This window comes from Oncorhynchus kisutch, linkage group LG6 (genome assembly GCF_002021735.2).
Source record: "Oncorhynchus kisutch isolate 150728-3 linkage group LG6, Okis_V2, whole genome shotgun sequence".
In the NCBI taxonomy this organism is placed as follows: Eukaryota; Metazoa; Chordata; class Actinopteri; order Salmoniformes; family Salmonidae; genus Oncorhynchus; species Oncorhynchus kisutch.
Window position 1 is genome coordinate 80232647 of NC_034179.2, and position 22539 is coordinate 80255185.

The window sequence follows — 22539 nt, forward strand, 5'->3', positions numbered from 1 at the left end:
CATACCACAGGAACAACATTCGCTTCACTCAGTAAAAAGATATCAGTAAAGAAATATGGTAAATAAATGTCCTTGTGGTGGAAGTTCTCTCTTCCACAGAGCATGTTTATTTTAAAATGAAAAATGGCACTGCCTTAATTGACATGCGTCAGCACAGATTATTGACCTCATAGGAACGCTTTCAATTTCGTTAATCCGCCCTCTGATATCTCTGCAGCGGCAGCCTACAACGACTGTGTCAATCCTCTGCTACACACAGTGAACAGAAGAGTACTGATCACACATATTTACCACAATAAATATGCCTGCATTGATATTTAACATTGAAAATATGAAAGTCAAAGACCCCTCTTTCACATCTGAGTAGCTTTTTAAGTCGCTATCTCGAGTCTCTATTTAGCCAGATGGCTCCCTCTCTCAATCCCCACTCACAATCAAGATTAAGATTACACTTTTACACACACACACACACACACACACACACACACACACACACACACACACACACACACACACACACACACACACACACACACACACACACACACACACACACACACACACACACACACACACACACACACACACACAACACGGTAATCATAAATGCGTCATACACATGTTCATACTAACGACAGACTGTCCGTCCCCACCCTTCTTTTTCTGTTAATTCTCTAAATCCGTGCTGTTTCCGACATTAATATGCCCTTGATAAACAGATTCTGGTGATATAACACAGGCTTTCAAAAATGGCCTTTTTAAATGGGCAGAATCCTATACAAGATTCAGTTGTTGAAATTACAACCGAGGCTTAAGTTATTAAACAGAGCAGCTTTAATCATTGATCACAGAAATTCAAGGTTGGAGGAATGGCATGGATTAAAGTATTTTTACCACAAAGCCACATATCCACTGTGATCTGAGAGAGAGAGAGAGAGAGAGAGAGAGAGAGAGAGAGAGAGAGAGAGAGAGGAGATTGACGAGGATAGATTGACGAGGATAGAGAGAAAGCCCTGCTGTCACTCGCTAGTTTAGTGATTCCAGCTCCACTGAAGGCGACCGTCTTCCATTCTCCGTCCCATCCACCAGCTGTTTCTTCTGGGCCTGTGGGCCGCACAGTATGAGGCAGCTACCATGGGCTTTAAGGAAAACTTCTCGGAGATTGATCCTGTCACTTTGAACCTCTGCATCCTTATCGCCAGCTATGTTATCTTGCTTCTGGTGTTCCTGATATCTTGTATAATGTATGACTGCCGGGGCAAGGATCCAACCAAGGAGTACGCGCCGGACCCTGTGCCGACCCAATCCCCCATCAGACTGGTGGTGATGCAGCAGACCACCCCTTCTCCGCAACATCAACGCTGGGACCAGACCAATATGGTCACCTCATATGAGCCTCAGCCCAGTCCAGACTTCAGGGAGAAGAAGAGCACCATGGTCTAGATTCTAGAAGGACTACTGTGGTGCTGAATAACTCAGTCCACCACCCGTTGGAATTATCGCAGCGGGATAAACTTTTGTACATATATGTTTTTTAAAATCTGTTTCTACATTTATTTTTTAGACTGTATTTTTCCCTGGTGGCCAGGACAATGCTAGGATTGGACCTGCAGAAGACCAGTCTGAGACGGTAAGAGAGAAGCATGTGTGTGCAGTGTTGATGCACATGAAATCCGTCTTTTAGAAAGCTCTGGTGGATCACAGAAGCCTACAGCCTGTTCTAAAAGAAGAAATGTCACAACTGATAATCAACATGGAATTCAGGAGCTGTCCTATTAACAGTGGTTTGTGTTACACGACATGAGAAGGAAATGCAATTGACTGAAAAATGGTTGCAGTTTTCAAACCTTATCTTTGCACATAGCCCAACTATGTATTACATCACAAAATGCCTCAGTGTTTAAATGTGATACAAAGTATTACCAGTTATAATTTTTCATTTTTAAAGAGAGACAAGTCTGTCCCCTCTGAGTGAGCGTTCATTGTCATCTTGCTTCACTACTTTGTCAAATGTTACTTGATAGACATTTGTATGATGCTCTGCTAGTATAATGTTTTCATCGATGACAGACTTGTTGCCCTATCTCAACCAGGACTCAGGAGGAGTGTGTGTCCCCTGGCATTTTCAGATTAGGAGATAGCCCAACATTTCCTCGTATTGTTTATAGGCAAACTAAGGTAGCCATTAGCCAATTACATAACTTGCCAGTGTTGAGTCTCTATGAAGTAACCGACCACAGTTCAGCCAAGTGCTGTCCAACCATGGTCCTGACCTGTGAGGCCCAGATTATTTCTGCTATTTTGAGACTTACTTCTTTAATCTCTCTCCCACCCGCCATGAGAAACAAGTTATTTATGGAGCCCATTTCAGATATGTACCTGCTAACCCTTTGATGTCAAGACACGTGACTTGATTCAGCCAACACAAGTTGATACATGTAAATAAATACATTAACAAATGCTATGTAACGGTTTATATAAAGTTAACTCAATAATTACAAGCTGTATTGTAGATACAAATGGTCAGAGTAACACATCAATCAATCGATATGGCATACTGTGTACTTTTTCTGAAGTGCTTATTGTTTTGTATAATTTCCCTGTATGAGTAGTAGCTTCCTGTACGAATGTTCCCTTATGAATAATGAAACTACAGATGCTTGATACAGACTACTCCTATCATCAAGCAAAAATAAACATACTTTCTAAATAGTGTTTTACTTTGATAATTGCTGAATCCTATCAGTGCATGTAAATATTACATGGACTGTTCCAACAAAGAGCTGCAGTATCTAATACTGATAAAGGTGTCCGCAGCACACGCATGGCTATTTCTTGACTGTAGGGTCCAGACTGCCCAGGGCACTTCACTTGTTGGTGATACAGAGAGCACGCCACGCAGTGTCCGGAAAAACCTGTATCTCTCGTGACACAGATACGATGGGAACATTGTATTCCCAAGCCCCACACCAGTCATAATGTAGTGCAGCTCTGCAGTGTACACGTGAAATGAGCAAAGTCCCATAGATATTTATTGATGTGACGCAGTGCTGTTACTGTAGGTCCTGAGTCCTGACTTTGCCTAATGTACAGTATATGACTCACTAAATAGCCCAATCTATGCACACATTCCTTGACTTGATGTTGTCTGATTCCAATGTGTTTCCTTTTTTATTCTGACAGGCAGTGTTTCCATTTGGCATCTGTGTTATAGGTATATGAGACGCTAGAGAGGGTCTGTCTTTTGTTCTGTTGTCCTATTGCTGAAAGGGGAGAATGCATCCACAATGCAGGTCTCATGAGGACTCGCAGGTATGGATTGTCGTGGCCATACATTCCCCTCCCGAAATTCACTAGGCCATCACAGACTCCATTGAACGACTACAGTATATTGAGAGAAAGAGGTTGTGGCTAACACTTATCCAATTATTCAGTCAATCTGCTTGAATTAGGAGTGCAAGCTGAGGCTATAAACTGAATTAAGCCCTTGCATGTAATATAATTAAACACCAGTAATCATACATTCACTCGAAAGTGTGACGGAGTACTCACTGCCAAAACTAGCACCTGTACACACCGAAATAGCTTTGCCCATGCCATCTTACCTGGAGTATAAACAAATTAAGCTGTTTCAGTCCTTATACTTAGAAATGCTACATGTATGCACCTTGCCCTGAGCTGACACACCTGGCAAAGCAGCTTCAATAGCTTGATTACAGTACAACAACATCAACACCTACAGTACCAACAGAAGATTACAGTACAACAACATCAACACCTACAGTACCAACAGAAGATTACAGTACAACAACATCAACACCTACAGTACCAACAGAAGATTACAGGACAGCAGCATCAACACCTACAGTACCAATACAATATTACAGTACAACAGCATCAACACCTACAGTACCAATACAATATTACAGTACAGCAACATCAACACCTACAGTACCAATACAATATTACAGTACAGCAACATCAACACCTACAGTACCAATACAATATTACAGTACAACAGCATCAACACCTACAGTACCAATACAATATTACAGTACAGCAACATCAACACCTAGGGAATCACACCATCTCTTTATCAGTTATTGACAGAGAGAGACACTTATATTCTTGAAGTAATTTACTTGGGAAAATGTATTTCTCAAAAATCTGGAATCAACTGATGAGAAACTAGCCATCTGAAAGGATCATGTTCTGCTGAGTATTAAGATGTAAAAATAATTACCACTAAGATAAAATACCACAGAATCCCATCTAAGTATATACGGTATGTGAATAATTGTACCATTTAGAAAAGGCAACATGTTGCAGGACAATGGGGCTCCAAAGGTCTAATATGAACATAAATCCAAATGTTCCAAATATCTGAAAATGCTTGCAGTGTTTTTGTCAACAGTGAAGAGCAATGTTGCACCAATGTATTAGCTGGGTGCAGGTCGACTGTCATGCCTCTATGCAGACACTACACCAGTAATCCTTTGCTACAGGGGAAAATGTGCTTTACAGGTTAAGAACACGCCATACTCATCTTGTTAGCTACTAGATCAATTCTGATCTCTGTTGAGGCTGGGACACAACACGGGCTCTATCTTACTTTACAGAAGTTTGATTTATTGATTGAAATGGGCATTGACAGCATGGCTATAACATACACTAATATATCCACCATGCCATGAATTGCAAAAAGCAGCCATTTTATTTCCATTTCTTTACTGAAACCTCGAAGGGCATAGCTATGTATTTAGATGTTTAGCCTTTTCACATTGACAACATTGATTCATCAAACATCTGAAAAACACACCTTTACATTTCTTGTCATCTTTGTCAGACAGAATTAGCGTTGTTGTTATTCTAAGTGTGAGGATGGGAATATTCTGTGGCTTTTCATTGAGGTGTTTCCAGCGTATTGTAATTCACAGTATTGGGATTCCCATGTCTTCCCTTTTTAGAGATACTGCATTCCAGCATGAAACAGTAAACCAATTACAGAGCTGTTTAACCCTGGCATCACGTGTCTTCACAAAGCCTCTGTTATCCTGTGGGTCGTCCCACCAGTGTCTGTCTTACAGTAGCCACTAAAGATGTCATATTAACAGCATGGCCTGCTGTGTGCATGTACAGTACAGCACATTGCTGTTGGGCAGTATGGAGCATTGTTTAGTACTGTTGATCTACATGGTGTAGAGAGCTTTTACATCCTGGCAGAGGGCTTTGTTCAGCAAGCTTTGGGTGTTTAAAAGCAATCAATGAAAATAAATCACACACAGCCTTTACAGTATGCGTTGCCATAGTGTGACACAGAGGGTGATTCTTGCGAGATGCTTAACATAATACCTGACCTGGGGGACCTTTAACCACACTTCCTCTGTAACATGAGCTCTTCCACTTGCACTGCCGTTGTGGCTCGTGGAGTAAGTGAAATGGGTCTTCAGGTTGTTGACTGTGAGCAGAGTGGGGTAACGGATGAACTCTGCATGTGCCTCTAACATGTAACAGTGTCAGAAATAGAATGAGCTAAACACTGTTTTATAGCATATTTAGAAACACAGGGACACTCTGCTGAGCTGCTAAACCCTGTGTTTGCATGACAGAATGCCAACCGACATGTCTCAGTCCTGTATCGCATTAGGGGTGTTAGCATGGCACCATGGGGGAACTGCAGCCTTGCAGCAAGAACAAGGAAACGCTAAACCCTAACATATGGCTGCTCGCATCCTCCCGTTGTCTCTGCTAATGTCATTCTTAAAAACCCTGCCTGCCTGCCACCCACCATCTCAGCTGTACTTCCACAGCTAGTAAACCATGAGCTCCTCCTGGGCTGGATAAACCACATTGGAACTGTCCGATGCATGGTGTACCCTAGGGATAGGATCTTGTGCAAAAAGTGGATTTTACTTTCATGAACTACAATACACATTAGGCTAGGGCTACTTTTGTAATCCTTTGGCATCACAACATATAAAACCAGAGAGATTAATTCATACTTAGAGGCATACCTGTCTGTCCAAAGATAACATGTGAAATATTTCTCTACGGGCTTGATTATACATCTTATTCTGAATTTACCAACGCAAACATTTCAAATGGATACATTTGGGAATTTTATCTTCTCATGCATAAATGTGCTGGTTATTAATGGTTCTGAACTGTATTGTGCAATGCCACTACGTTGAAGTTGAGTCAGTATGGGCTTATGTTTCACTCTGGTTGTAATAGCCCAAAGAGGAAAGAAACTGCAGGCATTTGTCAGTTTGAAACTCATTAAGCTTGCATATTGCACTTAAAGTCTTATGTAAACAGCTGTGTGTTGTGTTATCTAATGCTGTTCCTGAATGATCCAGTTACATTACTGTCACTGTTATGTAACTTTATGGTTAGAGTGCTCATCAGATACATTGCTGAGTTACAATGCCATCACTGTTATGTAACTTTATGGTTAGAGTGCTCATCAGATACATTGCTGAGTTACAATGCCATCACTGTTATGTAACTTTATGGTTAGAGTGCTCATCAGATACCTTGCTGATGTGAAATTCGACATAGGCTAGCAGCACATTGTTTTGTGTCCTGTCCACATACAGCACAACACAATTACCCATAGGGACATATTTGCATCTGATAACATTGTGAATTAATCTCTTTGGATGCAAGTATACATCTGTTGAAACAGGCCTATGATGTAATATCAGTTTATTTGCTCAAGTTTATTGACACTGAGATAAAAAGTCAATACTAAAAGGCTGAATTCAGAAAAAAATTAATGATTCATTCATGACACAGGACATGATATTGGACTCTGAACAGAATACAAAAATAATTTTGATGCATATTCAGGTTTCTTCACTAGTTGCCACACCCACAAAGTCATAAACTCCGGCAATTTATACAATTGATCTCTTCTTGAAATTAAAATCTGATTTCAAAACTAACGCTAACATTAACATTAACCTTAACCACACTGATAACCTTATGCCTAAACCGGACCTTAATTTAAGACCAAAAAGCAACTTTTGGTTCTCATGAATTTTTTCGATATAGCGTTTTAACTTTAGGGTTGTAGTAACTAGTAGAAACCCATATTCAGGGTTGCTGGTTGAAAAACAAAAGTAACTACTACTGTTACATCTGTCTATCATGGTGTGACAGATTTTGAAACCTCCTCCAGCCACCCACACTGTCATAAGATGTTTGATTGGTCTGATAGGACGATGCCCCGCACTTTTAGTGCTATTACTGGTTCAAGCATCCGTCATTCAAAATCTCTTTGCGTGAACTAAACACATTTCAATCGTGAAAAAGGGAACAACGCCGGTGTCTACAAGGGGGCACAAGTGTCAGGAGGATATGTCTTTGCTAAATGATAGTATTAATGTAATCGATTGAAGCTAGTTTATATTTGCAGCACAATGGTATTAAGGAAAATACTAAAATAGTGTCTTGATGTATTGATTTGGACTGGAGGTATCTTATTATGTGTACCGATGACTGATTAGTTGATGACGATAGCTGGGCCTCCACTTTCTCTTGTTTTGGCTAGCTTTCTAATTTCCCATTTGGCTAGCTTGCGGATTTCCTATTTTTGACTGTAGCTCGCTAGCTAAATCTTGCTTCGTGATTTCCTCCCTTCGTTTTGCGTGAAGGCATTGAAATGAAGAGAGTGAACAGCCTTCAAAGGTGGGTTAGCTAAAAATGTGGCAGTCATCCAATGTTTGCATTATGATGAATTTAGCTATAGATAGATAGCTGGCATTAATTTGTTCAGTCAAGTGGTCTTGTTAAAGTGAACCTAGCTATTGGCATTTACTGAGCCTTATTCTTATATGGATTGTTTGTTTGTAGCTATGAATTGAGCAGAAACATGGTTATTGTAGCATGCAGTACTATAGCCTACTAGCTACAATGTGTCCCACCAGGAAATGCGATATAGCACAGGGAAATGGAATCCGGTAAAACAAGTCGCCATAATTGTCCAATCATTGCTTTGTAAATAATGGTTATATGTCCTTGATGAAGGGTAATTCCATGTTATCAGAGTGACGCTGAGACTCACTTTAAAATGTGTGGCAAGATTCAAAGATGATTGCGTTAAGAATTAGGTTTCAGCTATGATATGACAGCTTGACTATGAACAAATCTGTTTTGGTTATTGAACTACACTAAGTGAAGTGGATCAATATCCGGTAATAGAATGACTGTAACAGATTGACATCATGGGTCTGTACTAGACAGAAATGTATAATTATGAATATCATTCTCTTCATGGTGATGTGTCCTATACAAAGGTAGAAAAATGTAATATCCTCCTTTGCATGTTTATTCCACACATGGGCTATTATTCAAAATGTTAATATTTTTATTTATTTAACCCTAATGAACCCTCTATACATGACCAAATGTGGTTGGTCCAGACCGGACCAAATCTCTACCAATCATAGATGTCTATGTTTCACACGTTTGGACATTACAATAAATTAAAGGTATAGTACAGTATAGTGCTGCAGAGTAGAGTATATAGTTCAATACAGCACAGTATAGTTCAGTCCAGAAGAGTATATTACATGATATGGTACTCTACTCATGTGCTCTACTGTACTGAACTCTACTTCCATCTCCGTGACCAGAAATCAAAGCTTTTGCATATTCCAAATTTTTAGAATTTAATATGGTTGAAAAATGTATCTATGCCTTAATTATTTTTTTTAAATACAGACTCTTTCAGCTTTCATTTGGAACAAAATGTTAATTGCTTCTATAAACTTCAGGTTATTGCTGATTGGTCCTTTTTTACATGGAAATGACCTGAAACTAAACAACTTTTCCTTTTTTTTTTTTTTCTTTTTTTGGCCAATCACTAAAATGTGAATGTACCAGTAGGCCTTCATGTGTTAGTTATATGCTATTTTTCTTTGAGATGTACTGTATGTCAGTTTCTTGTCTTCTTGTGTTATTTTCCTGCTTCCTGCAATTGGCATAGCATACTGTTGCATGAACAACCCAGAACAGTGTGAGAACAGCCCTGAATCAGGATAACCTCTAACACCGGTATTGTAACAGCCCCTAGTCCTCCCGCTACCTGCCCCACTAACACTTGCTGCATGTTGCTGTATGTTTCAGGTTCATGAACAGGCGGGCCAGTGCTAACTGCCGCTACCAGCCCACCTGCTATGAGCATGCTGCAAACTGCTATACTCACGCGGTGAGTTCACCTTCCCTAAGTGTAGGCCTACTGTACAAAGACAGGTTTTCAAATGTCAGACCTCAATTGCTCTTTTTCCCCATGCTTAATTCTATTGATGGAATTCTACCTGGTGTTGATAGGGTTATGGAGAAAACACATTTGATGAAAAACACTATCATTATAAACTAGACTGAGTGTATGTTACAACAGTTGGTAATGTGAATCTGTCTCCCTTTGTCTGTACCCTGCAGCTACTCATCGTACCAGCCGTTGTGGGCATGGCCCTGCTGCACCGTCTCTCAGACGACCGCTGGGAGAAGATCACAGCCTGGGTGTACGGCATGGGCCTGTGTGCCCTCTTCCTGGTCTCCACTGTGTTCCACATCATCACCTGGAAGAAGAGCCACATGAGGTGAGGAGGCAGAGGAATGTTCGATCACACTAGACCAGGGGTCTTCAACATTTTCTTGCCAAGGGACCCCCTCCCAGGCAAAATGACGACCCAGGGACCCCACCATACTTAAGCAAATATTATGTTTTACATGTCTTATCATCAGGTGAATGGAAAGGAGAAGTGATCAACATTTTAAAGTGAATAGATTTGTTTGATTATTTTGACTTCCCCATATTATAATTGAAAGAGGAAGTGTAAACTCATAGCCTATTAGTTAGAAAGGTAACTCCAAACTCATTTTTGCTAAGAGCAGTTGCTTAGCGCTGGTTAAACAAAGGTTAGCCATGTGTTGGTAAAAATGAAAGTCCAAGCCAAGAGCTTACCAGCAGCACTTGTTGCAGTGGTAGCCTATAAAGCGGGTGCTTATTCAAAGCCTATGTCAGATACTTCAGTGAGTTTAATTTGCAGTAACAGGTCTGACTACCTGAGTTATATTATACAGCACCCAGCACATAATAATTTTAATTGCATACTAGGTATGAGTGGGCAGACACAATCAAAGGCCAATGAGAGAAGAACTGAATGCTTGGTCTTGATTCTAGGTCTGTGGAGCACTGCTTTCATATGTGTGATAGAGTGGTCATCTATTTCTTCATCGCTGCCTCCTACACACCATGGTAAGTTCTATTTCTAATACCAGTTTCCATATGTCACTTATGGGATGCACCTAAGGGGTGGATCCGCAAGCTCGAAGTATCCAATCACACAGCATCTGTTGGAGACAGAGTGAAGAATGAGGTGAGCCCCTCTCCTTCATTAAGGTAGCCACTCGCCTGCCAACTGGTCATTCTCGCCTTTACCTTGCGGAAGTGACCACGTTCACTAAAAGCTCTCCTCAGCACAACTAGATTCCTGTCTTTCTAGCGAACCAAGAGGTTAACGCTGACGAACTTAGAACCTCAGCTCTTGTCGATTAATGTTGAGTACTGACCGAAAGGAACATTTTTGCTTTTTTTTTTTTTCAGGTAGTGCCACATGGCAAGCTACCGAGACTCGGTTAGCCCTCGCTTCGGCTAACTAGGCTAGCACACACCGTAAGGCTTTAACTAACCACTAGCAAATGTCTAGCTCCTGCCGCAATGCTTAAGCTAGCTACAAAGCAAGCTAACCGCACCAGCCTTACTACCAGCAACACTGTACTATTGTTAGCTCTCTTCTCTTGTCTGGTTCAAATCTACTTTTACATGTTTGTATTAACTTCCTAGGGTTGATGTCTGCACCCCCGCGGATATCGAATTAGCATAATAAAAAAATCCCCATAAAAATCGGTCAGTTTAAGCTAGAAATATGTTTTTTTGTTGCATTGGATGCATCTCAATCCACCGCATCCACCTATGTAACACTTCCGCATAAGCGTTGAAAGGTGACAGAGCTAGAGCAGTGTTTGTCAGACCATGACACATCCCGAACATCGGTCTTCTCACAAAATCGTCTGTAGCGTCCGAACGGTTTGGGTTACAAACTATTATTGACTGTTGGCTACGACCTCCACAAGCATCTTGAGACTCGTCTGAAGTCTGTACAGCCAATCTGCCAACTTCTGTCTGTAGCGTCCGTACAGTTTGGGCTACACACTAATCTAATGTACATGTTGGTTGTTTTGGTCTAGGATGCCCACAGGCCTCACAAGAATCGTCTGAAGGTCCCCGGTTGCAGTCAAAAAAATGTATGGAAGTAAATTACATATACAAAAATATGTAGACACCCCTTCAAATTAGTGGATTTGGCCATTTCAGCCACACCCGTTGCTGACAGGTGTATAAAATCGACTACACAGCCATGCATTCTCCATAGACATATATCGGCAATAGAATGGCCTTACTGAATAGCAACTGTAAGTGCTGTTATTGTGAAGTGGAAACGTCTAGGAAAAACAACTGCTCAGTCGTAAAGTGGCAGGCGTAGTGCGTAAAAATCGTCTGTCCTCTGTTGCAACACTCACTACCGAAGTCCAAACTGCTACTGGAAGCAATGTCAGCACAATAACTGTTCGTCGGGAGCTTCATGAAATGGGTTTCCATTGGCTGAACAGCTGCATACAAGCCTAAGATCACCATGCTCAATGCCAAGCATCAGCTGGAATGGTGTAAGGCTTGCTGCCATTGTACTCTGGTGCAGTGGAAACACGTTCTTTGGAGTAATGAATCACGCTTCACCATCTGGTAGTACGACGAAATAATCTGGGTTTGGCGGAAGCCAGGAGAACGCTACCTGCCCGAAAGCATAGTAACAACTTTAAAGTTTGGTGGAGGAAGAATAATGGTCTGGGGCTGTTTTTCATGGTTCGGGCTAGGCCCCTTAGTTCCATTGAAGGGAAATCTTAACGCTACAGCATACAATGCCATTCTAGAAGATTCTGTGCTCCCAACTTTGTGGCAACAGTTTGGGCCCTTTCCTGTTTCAGCATGACAATGCCCCTGTGCACAAAGCGACTTCCCATACAGAAATGGTTTGTCGAGATCGATATGGAAGAACTTGTCTTGTAGCTGAATGGAAGCAAGTCCTCGCTGCAATGTTTCAACATCTAGTGGAAATCATTCCCAGAAGAGTGGAGGCTGTTATAGCAATAAAAGGTGGACAAACTCCATATTACTGCCCATGATTTTGGAATGTGATGTTTTACAAGCAGATGACCAAAAGTATGTGGACATGTAGTGTATATACAGTGCATTTGGAAAGTGTTCAGACTCTTTTTTTCCACATTTTGTTACGTTACAGCCTTATTCTAAAATGGATTAAATAAATAAAAATCCTCATCAAGCGACACACAATACCCCATAATGGGCTCCCGAGTGGCGCAGCAGTCTAAGACACTGCATCTCAGTGCTAGAGGCGTCACTACAGATACAGCCTGTATTTGAACCAGGGTATCACAACCGACCGTGATTGGGTGTCCCATAAGGCGGCACACAATTGGCCCAGCGTCGTCCGGGCTCTTAACTGACTTGCCTAGTTAAATAAAAATAATGATGACAGCAAAAACAGTTTTTTTCGAAATGCTTGCAAATGTATTAAAAATAAAAACCTATACCTTATTTACATAAGTATTCAGACCCTTTGCAATGAGACTCGAAATTGAGCTCAGGTGTATCCTGTTTCCATTGATCATCCTTGATGTTTCTACAACTTGATTGGAGTCCACTGATACTCTTCCTAGAGCTGGCCTCCCAGCTAAACTGAGCAATTGGGGGAGAAGGGCCTTGGTCAGGGAGGTGACCAAGAACCCAATGGTCAGCTCCAGAGTTCCTATGTGGAGATGTGACAACCTTCCAAAAGGATAACCATCTCTGCAGCACCACCACCAATCAAACCTTTATGGTTGAGTGGCCAGATGGAAGCAACTCTTCAGTAAAAGGCACATGACAGCTCGCTTGGAGTTTGCCAAAAGGCCCGTAAAGTACTCAGACCATGAGAAACAAGATTCTCTCGTCTGATGAAACCAAAATTGAACTCTTTGGCCTGAATGCCAAGTGTCATGTCTTGAGGAAACCTGGCACCATCCCTACGATGAAGCATGGTGGTGGCAGCATCATACTGTGGGGATGTTTTTCAGAGGCAGGGACTGGGAGACTAGTCAAGATTGAGGGACAGATGATTGAAACAAAGTGCAGAGAGATCCTTGATGAAAAGTTCTCTGGAGCAGGTTAGGACCTCAGACAAAGGGCAAAGGTTCACCTTCCAGCAGGACAATGACCGTAAGCACAGAGCCAAGACCACGCAGGAGTGGCTTCAGGACAAGTCTTTAAATGTCCTTGAGTAGCCCAGCCAGAGCCCAGACTTGAACCCAATCGGACATCTCTGGAGAGACCTGAAAATAGTTCTGCAGTGAAGCTCCCCATCCAACCTGACAGAGCTTGAGAGGCTCTAAAGATAAGAATGGGAGAAACTCCCCAAATAGATGTCTGGGCGGCAGGGTAGCCTAGTGGTTAGAGCGTTGGACTAGCAACCGAAAGGTTGCAAGTTCATATCCCTGAGCTGACAAGGTACAAGTCTGTCAAACTACCCCTGAACAGGCAGTTAACTCACTGTTCCTAGGCCGTCATTGAAAATAAGAATTTGTTCTTAACTGACTTAACTGACCAAAGTTGCTTCAATAAAGTACTGAGTAAATGGTCTGAATACTTACGTATATTATATTTCAGTTTTTGTATTTTTAAAATATTTGCTAACATTTCTGAAACTGTTTTTGCTTTGTCATGGGGTATTGTGTGTAGTTGGAGGGGGGGGGGGGGACTATTTTAATCCATTTTAGAATAAGGCTGTAACGTAACAATGTGGAAAAAGTGAAGGGGTCTGAATACTTTCTGAATGCACTGTATATGGAGACTGTTTAGTGCCAAAATAAAGGGTTAAATACATGTACATGTATCTGTTGTACCATGTAGTCAATGCGTTTGTATGGGCCAGTAAGGTCCAAAATCAATTTGAATTAAATACATTTTTTATATATTTTTTTGATACCTTAAAAGGGGTCTTTAAAATTCCCAATCAAATAGCAAAATGATCCTTGGCATGACCTTTTTTTAAATAATTCCATATAGCTTAGTAGTAGCTCAAGTCCTGATGTCTCTGTATCGATTAGCCAGCTCTGGAAAAATACTCCTATCCCGCATGGCCCCCCGCTAAGAAACTGCTTCCCATGGTGACAGCCTGCCTCAGAGAGGCTAGGAGCTCATGGCATAAACCCCTTACCAGCAGCATCCTGAATCGGGGTTCCCTAGCAAGAACATGTATGATCTGGGTTTCGCAACCCTCCCAAGGTGGAGCCGTTACTGGCTGATCACCTCCACCCCACACGCTGTGCTGCTAGCACTACTGGCACTTCCCTCCCTGGAAAGATGGATCAGTTTATTGCCTCCATTTTCCATAAGACATACAGAGCTTTGGACCTTTAAATCTGAGAACTTAATGTGACCTCTTTATTGTTGGCCTACCAGGCAGAGTTACAGGAGGATGTGGGGGAAGCAACTGGATTCAGGTACTCTGAATCTGGTTTCTTGGAATGAGATCTGTATGGCTACAGATCTAAACCTCTGTGCCTCCCATAATGCCATCCAAGGCTGTGGTCATACTATGAGTCTGGCGGTGGTGGGGGAATGGGGTCTTTGGCTAAGCTTGTCCAGCTTGACAGACAAAGAAAAAGTGGACTTCCTGGATGCCCCTGTGATACCCAAGGAGTTGTTCGGCCCGCTGTCGCCGCCATGCAGCAGAAGTGCAACATGTGTATGGAAGAAGGTGAAACCTTCAACTTCTGCCTAACCCGCAAACCAGGGACAGGGCAGCAAGCTGGCCTTAGGGGCCCTGAACCCCAGCGACACAGCAGACTGCCAATACCCAGGCTAAGCTCTTGAATCAAGGCAAACCTGAAGCCAAACAATCCTTTTCGGCGGCCTCAGCAAGGTTCCTCCCTCCTAACCCCCCTAAGGGGGGCAAGAAGTGCCAGTCAAACTAGGTCACAGCCCTAAGTGGCAGAGGAGTATAGTGTGCAAGGCCTCTCTCGGGTTTAACGTAAGCTGTCCCTCACCCTCGCGTGACAGTGGTGAGGCACATCTGTAAAAATAATAATAAAAAATAATATGTATACACTATTCCCTTTTGCAAAAGCACACTTTCGTGACATTGCTCACATGGGAAGATGGAGGATGTGCACTCTTCCCATGAGTGCCATCCCCCTTGGACTCTCCGCCTGGCACCTTATCAGGTTTTAGCCAGGGATGAAAAAGTTAACATGTCCGTTCTCCCTCCGGTCTCTTCTGACATACGGAGCTGGATGACAGATTGCCTTTTGCTATTATACCATGGCTTCATTATTTTTCCTTGCCTTACGGCATTGTTGCCTCTGTCTTTTGCACTAGCAACACAGTAAAAACAGGCTCATGTGGGCACCTCCTCAGTACTACCACCAGGAGGCACCATCATGAACTGAGCACGGCAGGGGAGAAATCTTGCACCTTTCTCTGTTTTAATAGTGACAAACAGGAAATCAGATTTCCGGGGTTCACTTTAGGGACCACAGTCCTTTTTTGGGCAATTTTATGGCAACTTAGCTCTATTGATAGAAAACTATTTTTGTTGAGCTATAGGACCGTCAGTACAGTATTCCATATTCCAAAAATAAGAGGGGGGAAATGGTTACCTTGCTGGGCCCCAGAGCACCAAGTCCAATGCGCTCTGTTTTTTTTCCCTTGTCCCGTTCTTAACTGCGCTTGGTTTGCGCAGTCTAAGATTAGGTCAGCTCCACCTTTGCTTTCTGAACGAGCGGCTGAGGAGATCTTCGCTCATTCTAACCCTCCCTTCGGGGTAGGGCCAAAACAGACCAGACACATACAGGCAACTGCCAAAATAAAGGAAACACCAACATAAAGTGTCTTAATAGGGCGCTGGGCCACCACGAGCCACCAGAACAGAGTCAATGCACCTTGACATAGATTGTGCAAGTGTCTGGAACTCTATTGAAGGGATACGACACAATTCTTCCACGAGCGGCTTTGATGGTGGTGGAAACCACTGTCTCAGGCACCACTCCAGAATCTCCCATATTGGGTAGAGATCTGGTGACTCGCTCACACACACGCTTTAAACCCCCTATGCTTCTTTGAGACCAATGGGCAACTGGACATCTTCGTACATGAGCATGATGCGATGTTAATTCCTTAACTAACTCAGGAAGCACCTGCTTTCAATATGCTTTGTATCCCTCATTTTCTCAAGTGTTTCCTTTATTTTGGCAGTTACATGTAGCTGATCTATTGATTAGGATCTGGTTAACCAGCATGTTTCCTTCTTTCTTTTGGCTACACGGGTTGCCCCTGCTAGTCATTCCATTGGCCGGTCTTTCTCGCGCAAGGAACCCCACTCGGTAACACGAAATAGCCATACCTATTGCCACCTGCAGTCCAAGAGGATCAAGCATGTTTTGCAAGAAACATTCATGCTCATATGTCTTCGACCCATTACGAGGTATCCTGGGTTAACTGGGACACTCTTTGCCTCTCCCTCCCATGGAATTATTACGCCCCGGGGTGAACATGCTGGCACTTCAAACCAGTCCCTGAGAACCCGGCCTCCCCATCTATCCAGACTGACTCGAGAAGACACTGTTAGAAGCGTCAACCCTATAACGGTCTTTTGGAGACCCTGCCCCTAAATTATGATTAAGCACCACTAGGGGTGGAAGCCACGGCACACCCTCTCAAGGGTAATGCCCTATGCTTTTTCTCTCTCCTAGGCCTGACACCCCCACTCTAAGCAGAGCGAGGTAACAGGCTTATCCCCGATCTTCGACCCCCGCAATGACCAGGTGCATTCTTGTTAGCGGAGACCACTCTCCTGCTCTATAACCAGTCCTTGTAGCCACTGTTATGCAGGGATCCACGGACACTAACATACGGAAAGATTTGTACCCTCACCTAGTAGCTCTGTGCATAGCCCGTGGGAGGATAAATCTGAATGCGACAAGCCGGCCACTCAAGATCTTTCACAATACAGAGTGCCAGTGCCCCACATACATGCCCATTGTTTGGCGAAACAGACAATGCATTTTTTGGAGAAGTGGTGTAACCTACACAGATCATTCCTTAAATGCTCCGTATGCTTCATTGCAGGACTTTTTTGGACAGAATACTTTTTTGGAGATCTCCAGAAGATCTCCAAACGTCCAGTTGACTGCTATCTCGCCTGTCACACAGGCCTCGACAGATGTTATACTTCTCTTTCTAACCCGCTTTACCGTCTGCCCTATGCCTGCAAAACGAATAAGTGGGCTGTACTCACTGGCAGCCAACCTCTGCAGAGGGAGGCCCCCTACATTGTTAACCGCTATATTGAGATAGTGTAGGCTATTGTATTGGAAAATATAATAGCAAGGTTACAGCCCGGAAGGGCTCATTCCACCAGAGATATGACTACCTCTTGGGCACTGGTCTAAGGCATCTCCTTAGGGGAGATTTGCGCTATAGCGTGTTGGGCCACCCCTCATATGTTTGTGGTCTTCACCGACTGGATGTCACTGCACCTTCGTGGGGCATACTCCCTCAGTGTCGTAGCCTCTGAGGGGTGATGCTGTTGGAGCTACCCTGGCTTCATCGAGCATGTCTGTGTTATGGGAGTTTACCATATCCCATAAGTGACACATTGAAACAAGTATAAGAAATACAACTTTGGGTTACTTGTGTAACCCCGGTTCTATGAGAATATGAGTGAGATGTCACCACTTTTCGCAAGAGCGCAAGAACTAGAGGCATGATTGAAAATGACCATTTGGCTGGCGAGTGGCTCCCTTTTATGGAGGAGAGGGGCTCACCTCATTCGCCAATCGACCAGTCTGTCTTCAACAGACGCTGTGTGATTGGATAATTCGAGCCTGTGACCCGACCCTTAGGCATATCCCGTAAGTGACACATGGCACTGGTATTCGCATAGAACCGGGGTTACACAAGTAATTCAAAATGATCTCATGTATGTGATGAGGATCCTGTAGTTGGTATGTTTCCCTCGGCTAAAGTGTGGAATGAACATCATCTTTCTCTCCTGCCAGGTTGAATCTTCGTGAACTTGGCCCACTCGCAGTTCACATGCGTTGGTTTGTATGGCTAATGGCTGCGGCAGGAACGATATACGTCTTCAACTACCACGAAAAGTCAGTATAATAACCTTTCTGCATTTTAATGATGCCTTTTTTGCAATGTAAATGTATATTTTTTGAACTAAATCTTCAGTGGAGTAATTGGATATGTACAGACTACGGTCTCAATGAATCTTATAACAATGAAGCTGATGAACAGGGCCGTTGTTATATCTGCTAAACATCATCACTTGTTTTTGTTCTCAATTTTGTAGTTTTTCTGGTGGAAAAAGTAGGTATTTTTTTTAATATGGAATATTCTGTGTGTTTTTTGTTCTAGGTATAAAGTTGTTGAGCTCGCCTTCTATTTGACGATGGGTTTTTTCCCTGCGTTGGTTGTAACATCAATGGTAACGTACTCAGTTTTACATATTGACTTTCTGCTGTAATCTCCTTACTCAGTCACCACCCACACTCACAGCGGTAGTGGCAGTGCTGCTTACATCTGCATCTGCTGCTTACTGTTTGCTTTGACATTCTGTTTCGAGCTCTCTGGCAGACGCATTAAACATGACCGGTTCTCCATAACTTCATTAAAATGGCCCTAGAAAATCTGGAATCTGTCAATTCCACCAAACCGGCGTCTACATATGTGAAAACAGCGCATTTCTAGGATCTGTGGTTAAAAAAATAAGGTCCTAAAAAAAAATGCTTCTCTGTGACATCACAGGGTAGGATTAAAAGGGAAAAACAGGTGTTTCTTGCCCAAGGGAGGGTATTTTCTTGCTCCCCACGTCTCCGTCAATCTCATAGTGTTTGAAAATCACAGTTTTTAAAATGGTTCAACTTTTGATGATGTCATCGGGTAGAACTGTTCACTTCCTTTGTTTTCTATAGAACTTAGAAATGGGCCGTTGACACTGGAGTTGTGCTGGAGATAGTGAAAATGAGGTTGAAAAGTGGTGGAGTTGTTCTAAGGTGCTCTATCGCTTCTGCACCTTTGTAATGCCTACCATCATCTGGTGTTCTTGCAAAAACATCAAGTAAAAAAATTTGTTAATGTGTGTATTAGTGAGTTACTATACATTATCAGTAGCATCCATCACCAAGGCGTAGTGATCTCAGCCTCCATCACCACCCTTCACTTGTGTACCACTATATCCCTCAAACTCAACTCTGGACCTTGAAGCCAGTCCCACTGCATCTTTTCATTATTCCCCTCTAATCAGGGTCTGATTTAGACCTGGGACACCATCTGTGTGCAATTAATTATTAGGTAGGGCAGAAAACCAGCAGACTCCGGACCTCGTAGGGTAAGAGTTGAATAGCCCTGCGCTATATGATCAGCAGAATATCTGTTGTTCAGCTTCCTATGCCCCCCTGTGGACTTCTTGTGGTAGGTCACTCAGACCCCAAAGGTTTTTAGGGTTTATATTACTGTACTATATGCTGAACCTTGGAGAATAATATTCTAGTCCTTTACATGAGATTTTCCCCCAAATTTTCCACAGAACAACACGGATGGACTGTACGAGTTGGCCTGTGGGGGACTCATCTATTGCCTGGGTGTGATCTTTTTCAAGTCGGACGGGGTCATCCCGTTTGCCCATGCCATCTGGCACGTGTTTGTGGCGCTGGCTGCAGCCGTGCACTACTACGCTATTTGGAAGTACCTCTACAGGAGTCCACCTGCTAATGCTATTCGGGACGCCTGACCCCCACCGCATCAAGTAGGCTAACTGAAAACACATTGCCCTCCAGTGCCTCTCGACATAGGCACCAGCAAATAAAGACTCCCACAACTGCCCACCAAGGATGCAACCACAGCCGGAAAGTTTACGAAAACGACCATGCATTGTTTACTGTTTTCAGGTAGGGAACAGTTTTTTTTGTTTATATTTGACTGTACAAACTTTGAACAAAGGTTATTTGTAATTCTGTTTTTGTACAACTGTTATTCAGTTGGAACCCCCAAAACAACTAAAATGATCAACCTTTGACTTCCATTTGGGAATTGTTCTCATCTTCTACACATAATGATACATTGGGCTGAGTTGATATGTGCATTATATCACATTATATCACTTCACATTCCATACTTAGTATCTTCTGTCATTTGTAGTGATTTTGTCAGTCATCTTATTGATTGGAAAGCAGTTGGGAAGGACATTCAGTTGAGTTGGGCTTTTCACTCTGAGGTAAATGTGCACGGCACACATTGGACACACAATACTGATAAATCAGTATTTATCAGTATCTAAGTGCAGTCTTATTTTTCAGAAGCACTTTTGTATGATAAGAACCACAAAGAACCATTGGATATGATGTTTAATAAGTACTCTGATTTGTGTAATTGTATTCTTTCTCACAAATATGGAGCCTTCAGAAGGTGAGTATTTGAGTTGGTATAGCTTTTAAAAAGGGTCTCTGTGATTGGACTGAACTTCCAGAAAGATACAATATCTACAGTACATCTGAGATGTCCTGTACTTCTGCACATATCACTGCTGCCACTTTAATGGTATAGTAGATAGTTCCATTATATCACACACTTCCTGATTTTAAAAACTCTCCTTACATCCTAAATTACCCTTCTGTTCTTTGTATTAATTTGAACCTGTTATGTGTTTTTGGATCTTCAATGGTACTCTATTCCCTACCTTTCTTTTGAGGAGTATTTGCCATTTCAGTTGAGAAACTATGAAGATCAGTACCATTATACTATGAAGTTGAATTGATTGAGAAACGTGTCATGTACAACCAACCCTATAATGATTTTTAATGGTTGGTAGATTTATCCATTTTTAGTTTTCTCCTTTGTTTCTCACAAATGTTCCTTGTGTAAAACACTGTACAGCCCTTGGTGAGCATGCCTTTTGTTTTTCCCTCCCTGACATTTTGTGAGCTATGCTAAGTGGAGAAATCAGATGATTTTGTTATGGATTGTAGCCATTCTGAAATGTCTTGCTCCCTTTACCACAATGTTTTGTAATATTTGTATATTCTGTTTTGGCACATGATCCTGTACTGGCCTTTTTAGGGAAAACATCTGCTTCTTATTAACTCTCTACTTTATCCATTGGGTGTATTGGTGCTGTACATATAGAAAACAATGTTCACTCTGTAAGAAATAGGTTACAAATGTGTTGATGAAAAATAAATGCCCTCAACATTGTTCCTTTCTTCTCAGTTTGTCCATGTCTTGTAAATGTGTACTATAGGTTGAAACTATAGCTGACCTCTTGGGGCTTGTCACAGCACTGTGACCTCTGGGGGCTTCATACAGACAGAAAACACATTTCTCCATTGTTCTGTGTAGGAAACCAAACCTTCATTAAAGGAGTTGCATTTCCCCTTAGCTCATTTCCTCCATGGACAGAATGGTAGCCAGACAGAGTCCCAGCAAGAGACCTTCCAATCACTGACCTTGATGCTTGAGACAGCTGCTGGGCCTGGGAGCTTTTTGATCAATCAGACTGGCAGGTGGATGAGGAAAACACACAAGCCACTGAAATGTTGATACCAGCAGTTTCATTCATTTAGTACCATGTCCTGAACATACCACAACTGACCTTAACCCAGCCGCTTGTAAAGGTTGTTTACTCCTTAGAAATACTAGTTATGTGACATTACTTTCCTAAATATATGAACAACTTCCTAATATTGAGTTGCACCCTTTTGACCTCAGAATAGCCTCAATTTGCTGGGACATGGCCTCTACAAGGTGTCGAATGCTTTCCACAGGGATGTTGGCCCATGTTGACACCAAAGCTTCCTAGTTGTCAAGTTGGTTGGATGTCCTTTGGGTGGTGGACCATTCTTGAAACACACAGCAAACTGTTGAGCATGAAAAATCCAAAACCGTTGCGCCCGGCACCGACTACCATACCCCTTTCAAAGGACCTTAAATCTTTTGTCTTGCCCATTCACCCTCTGAACAGCACAGATACACAATCCATGTCTCAGTTGTCTCGAGGCTTAAAAATCCTTCTTTAACCTGTCTCCTCCCCTTCATCTACACTGATTGAAGTGGATTTAAAAAAGTGACATAAGGGATCATAGACTGACCAGGTGAAAGCTATGTCATGGAAAGAGCAGGTGTTCATGTTTTTTTATAAACCCGGGTGATTCGATCCCTGAATGCTGATTGGCTGAATGCCATGGTATACCATGGGTATGGCTAAAAATGACTATGTACTTGTCTAATTATATTGGTAACCAGTTTATAATAGCAATAAGGCACCTCTGGGGTTTGTGGTATATGGCCAATGTACCATGTCTAAGGGCTGTTCTTAGGCACGACACAACACCTCCTCAGGCCTTATT

At 42.4% G+C, this 22539-nt stretch overlaps 1 protein-coding gene across 4 annotated transcripts; it reads left to right on the forward strand.

Moving 5' to 3' along the window:
- The first annotated feature begins 905 nt into the window (after positions 1-905).
- On the forward strand, positions 906-21389 carry LOC109879636 (monocyte to macrophage differentiation factor-like). Of its 4 annotated transcripts, none has more exons than XM_031827811.1 (7): positions 908-1630; positions 9133-9214; positions 9448-9608; positions 10193-10267; positions 18187-18288; positions 18554-18623; positions 19725-21388. In XM_031827811.1, exons 1-7 carry the CDS (start codon positions 1593-1595, stop codon positions 19926-19928), a joined length of 732 nt encoding a protein of 243 aa, XP_031683671.1. In that variant the 5' UTR covers positions 908-1592; the 3' UTR covers positions 19929-21388. The 4 variants fall into 4 exon arrangements, with proteins under 4 accessions (XP_031683673.1, XP_031683671.1, XP_031683672.1 ...); XM_031827812.1 differs by lacking the exon at positions 908-1630 and adding an exon at positions 7272-7692 and having other exon boundaries at positions 19725-21389; XM_031827813.1 differs by lacking the exon at positions 10193-10267 and having other exon boundaries at positions 906-1630.
- Positions 21390-22539: the final 1150 nt, after the last annotated feature.

Coding starts and splice junctions, on each gene's coding strand:
- LOC109879636 (XM_031827811.1), top strand. CDS start 1,593: ATGCTAGGATTGGACCTGCAGAAGACCAGTCTGAGACG. Junction 1,631..9,132: donor CAGAAGACCAGTCTGAGACG/GTAAGAGAGAAG, acceptor TGTATGTTTCAG/GTTCATGAACAGGCGGGCCA. Junction 9,215..9,447: donor CAAACTGCTATACTCACGCG/GTGAGTTCACCT, acceptor TGTACCCTGCAG/CTACTCATCGTACCAGCCGT.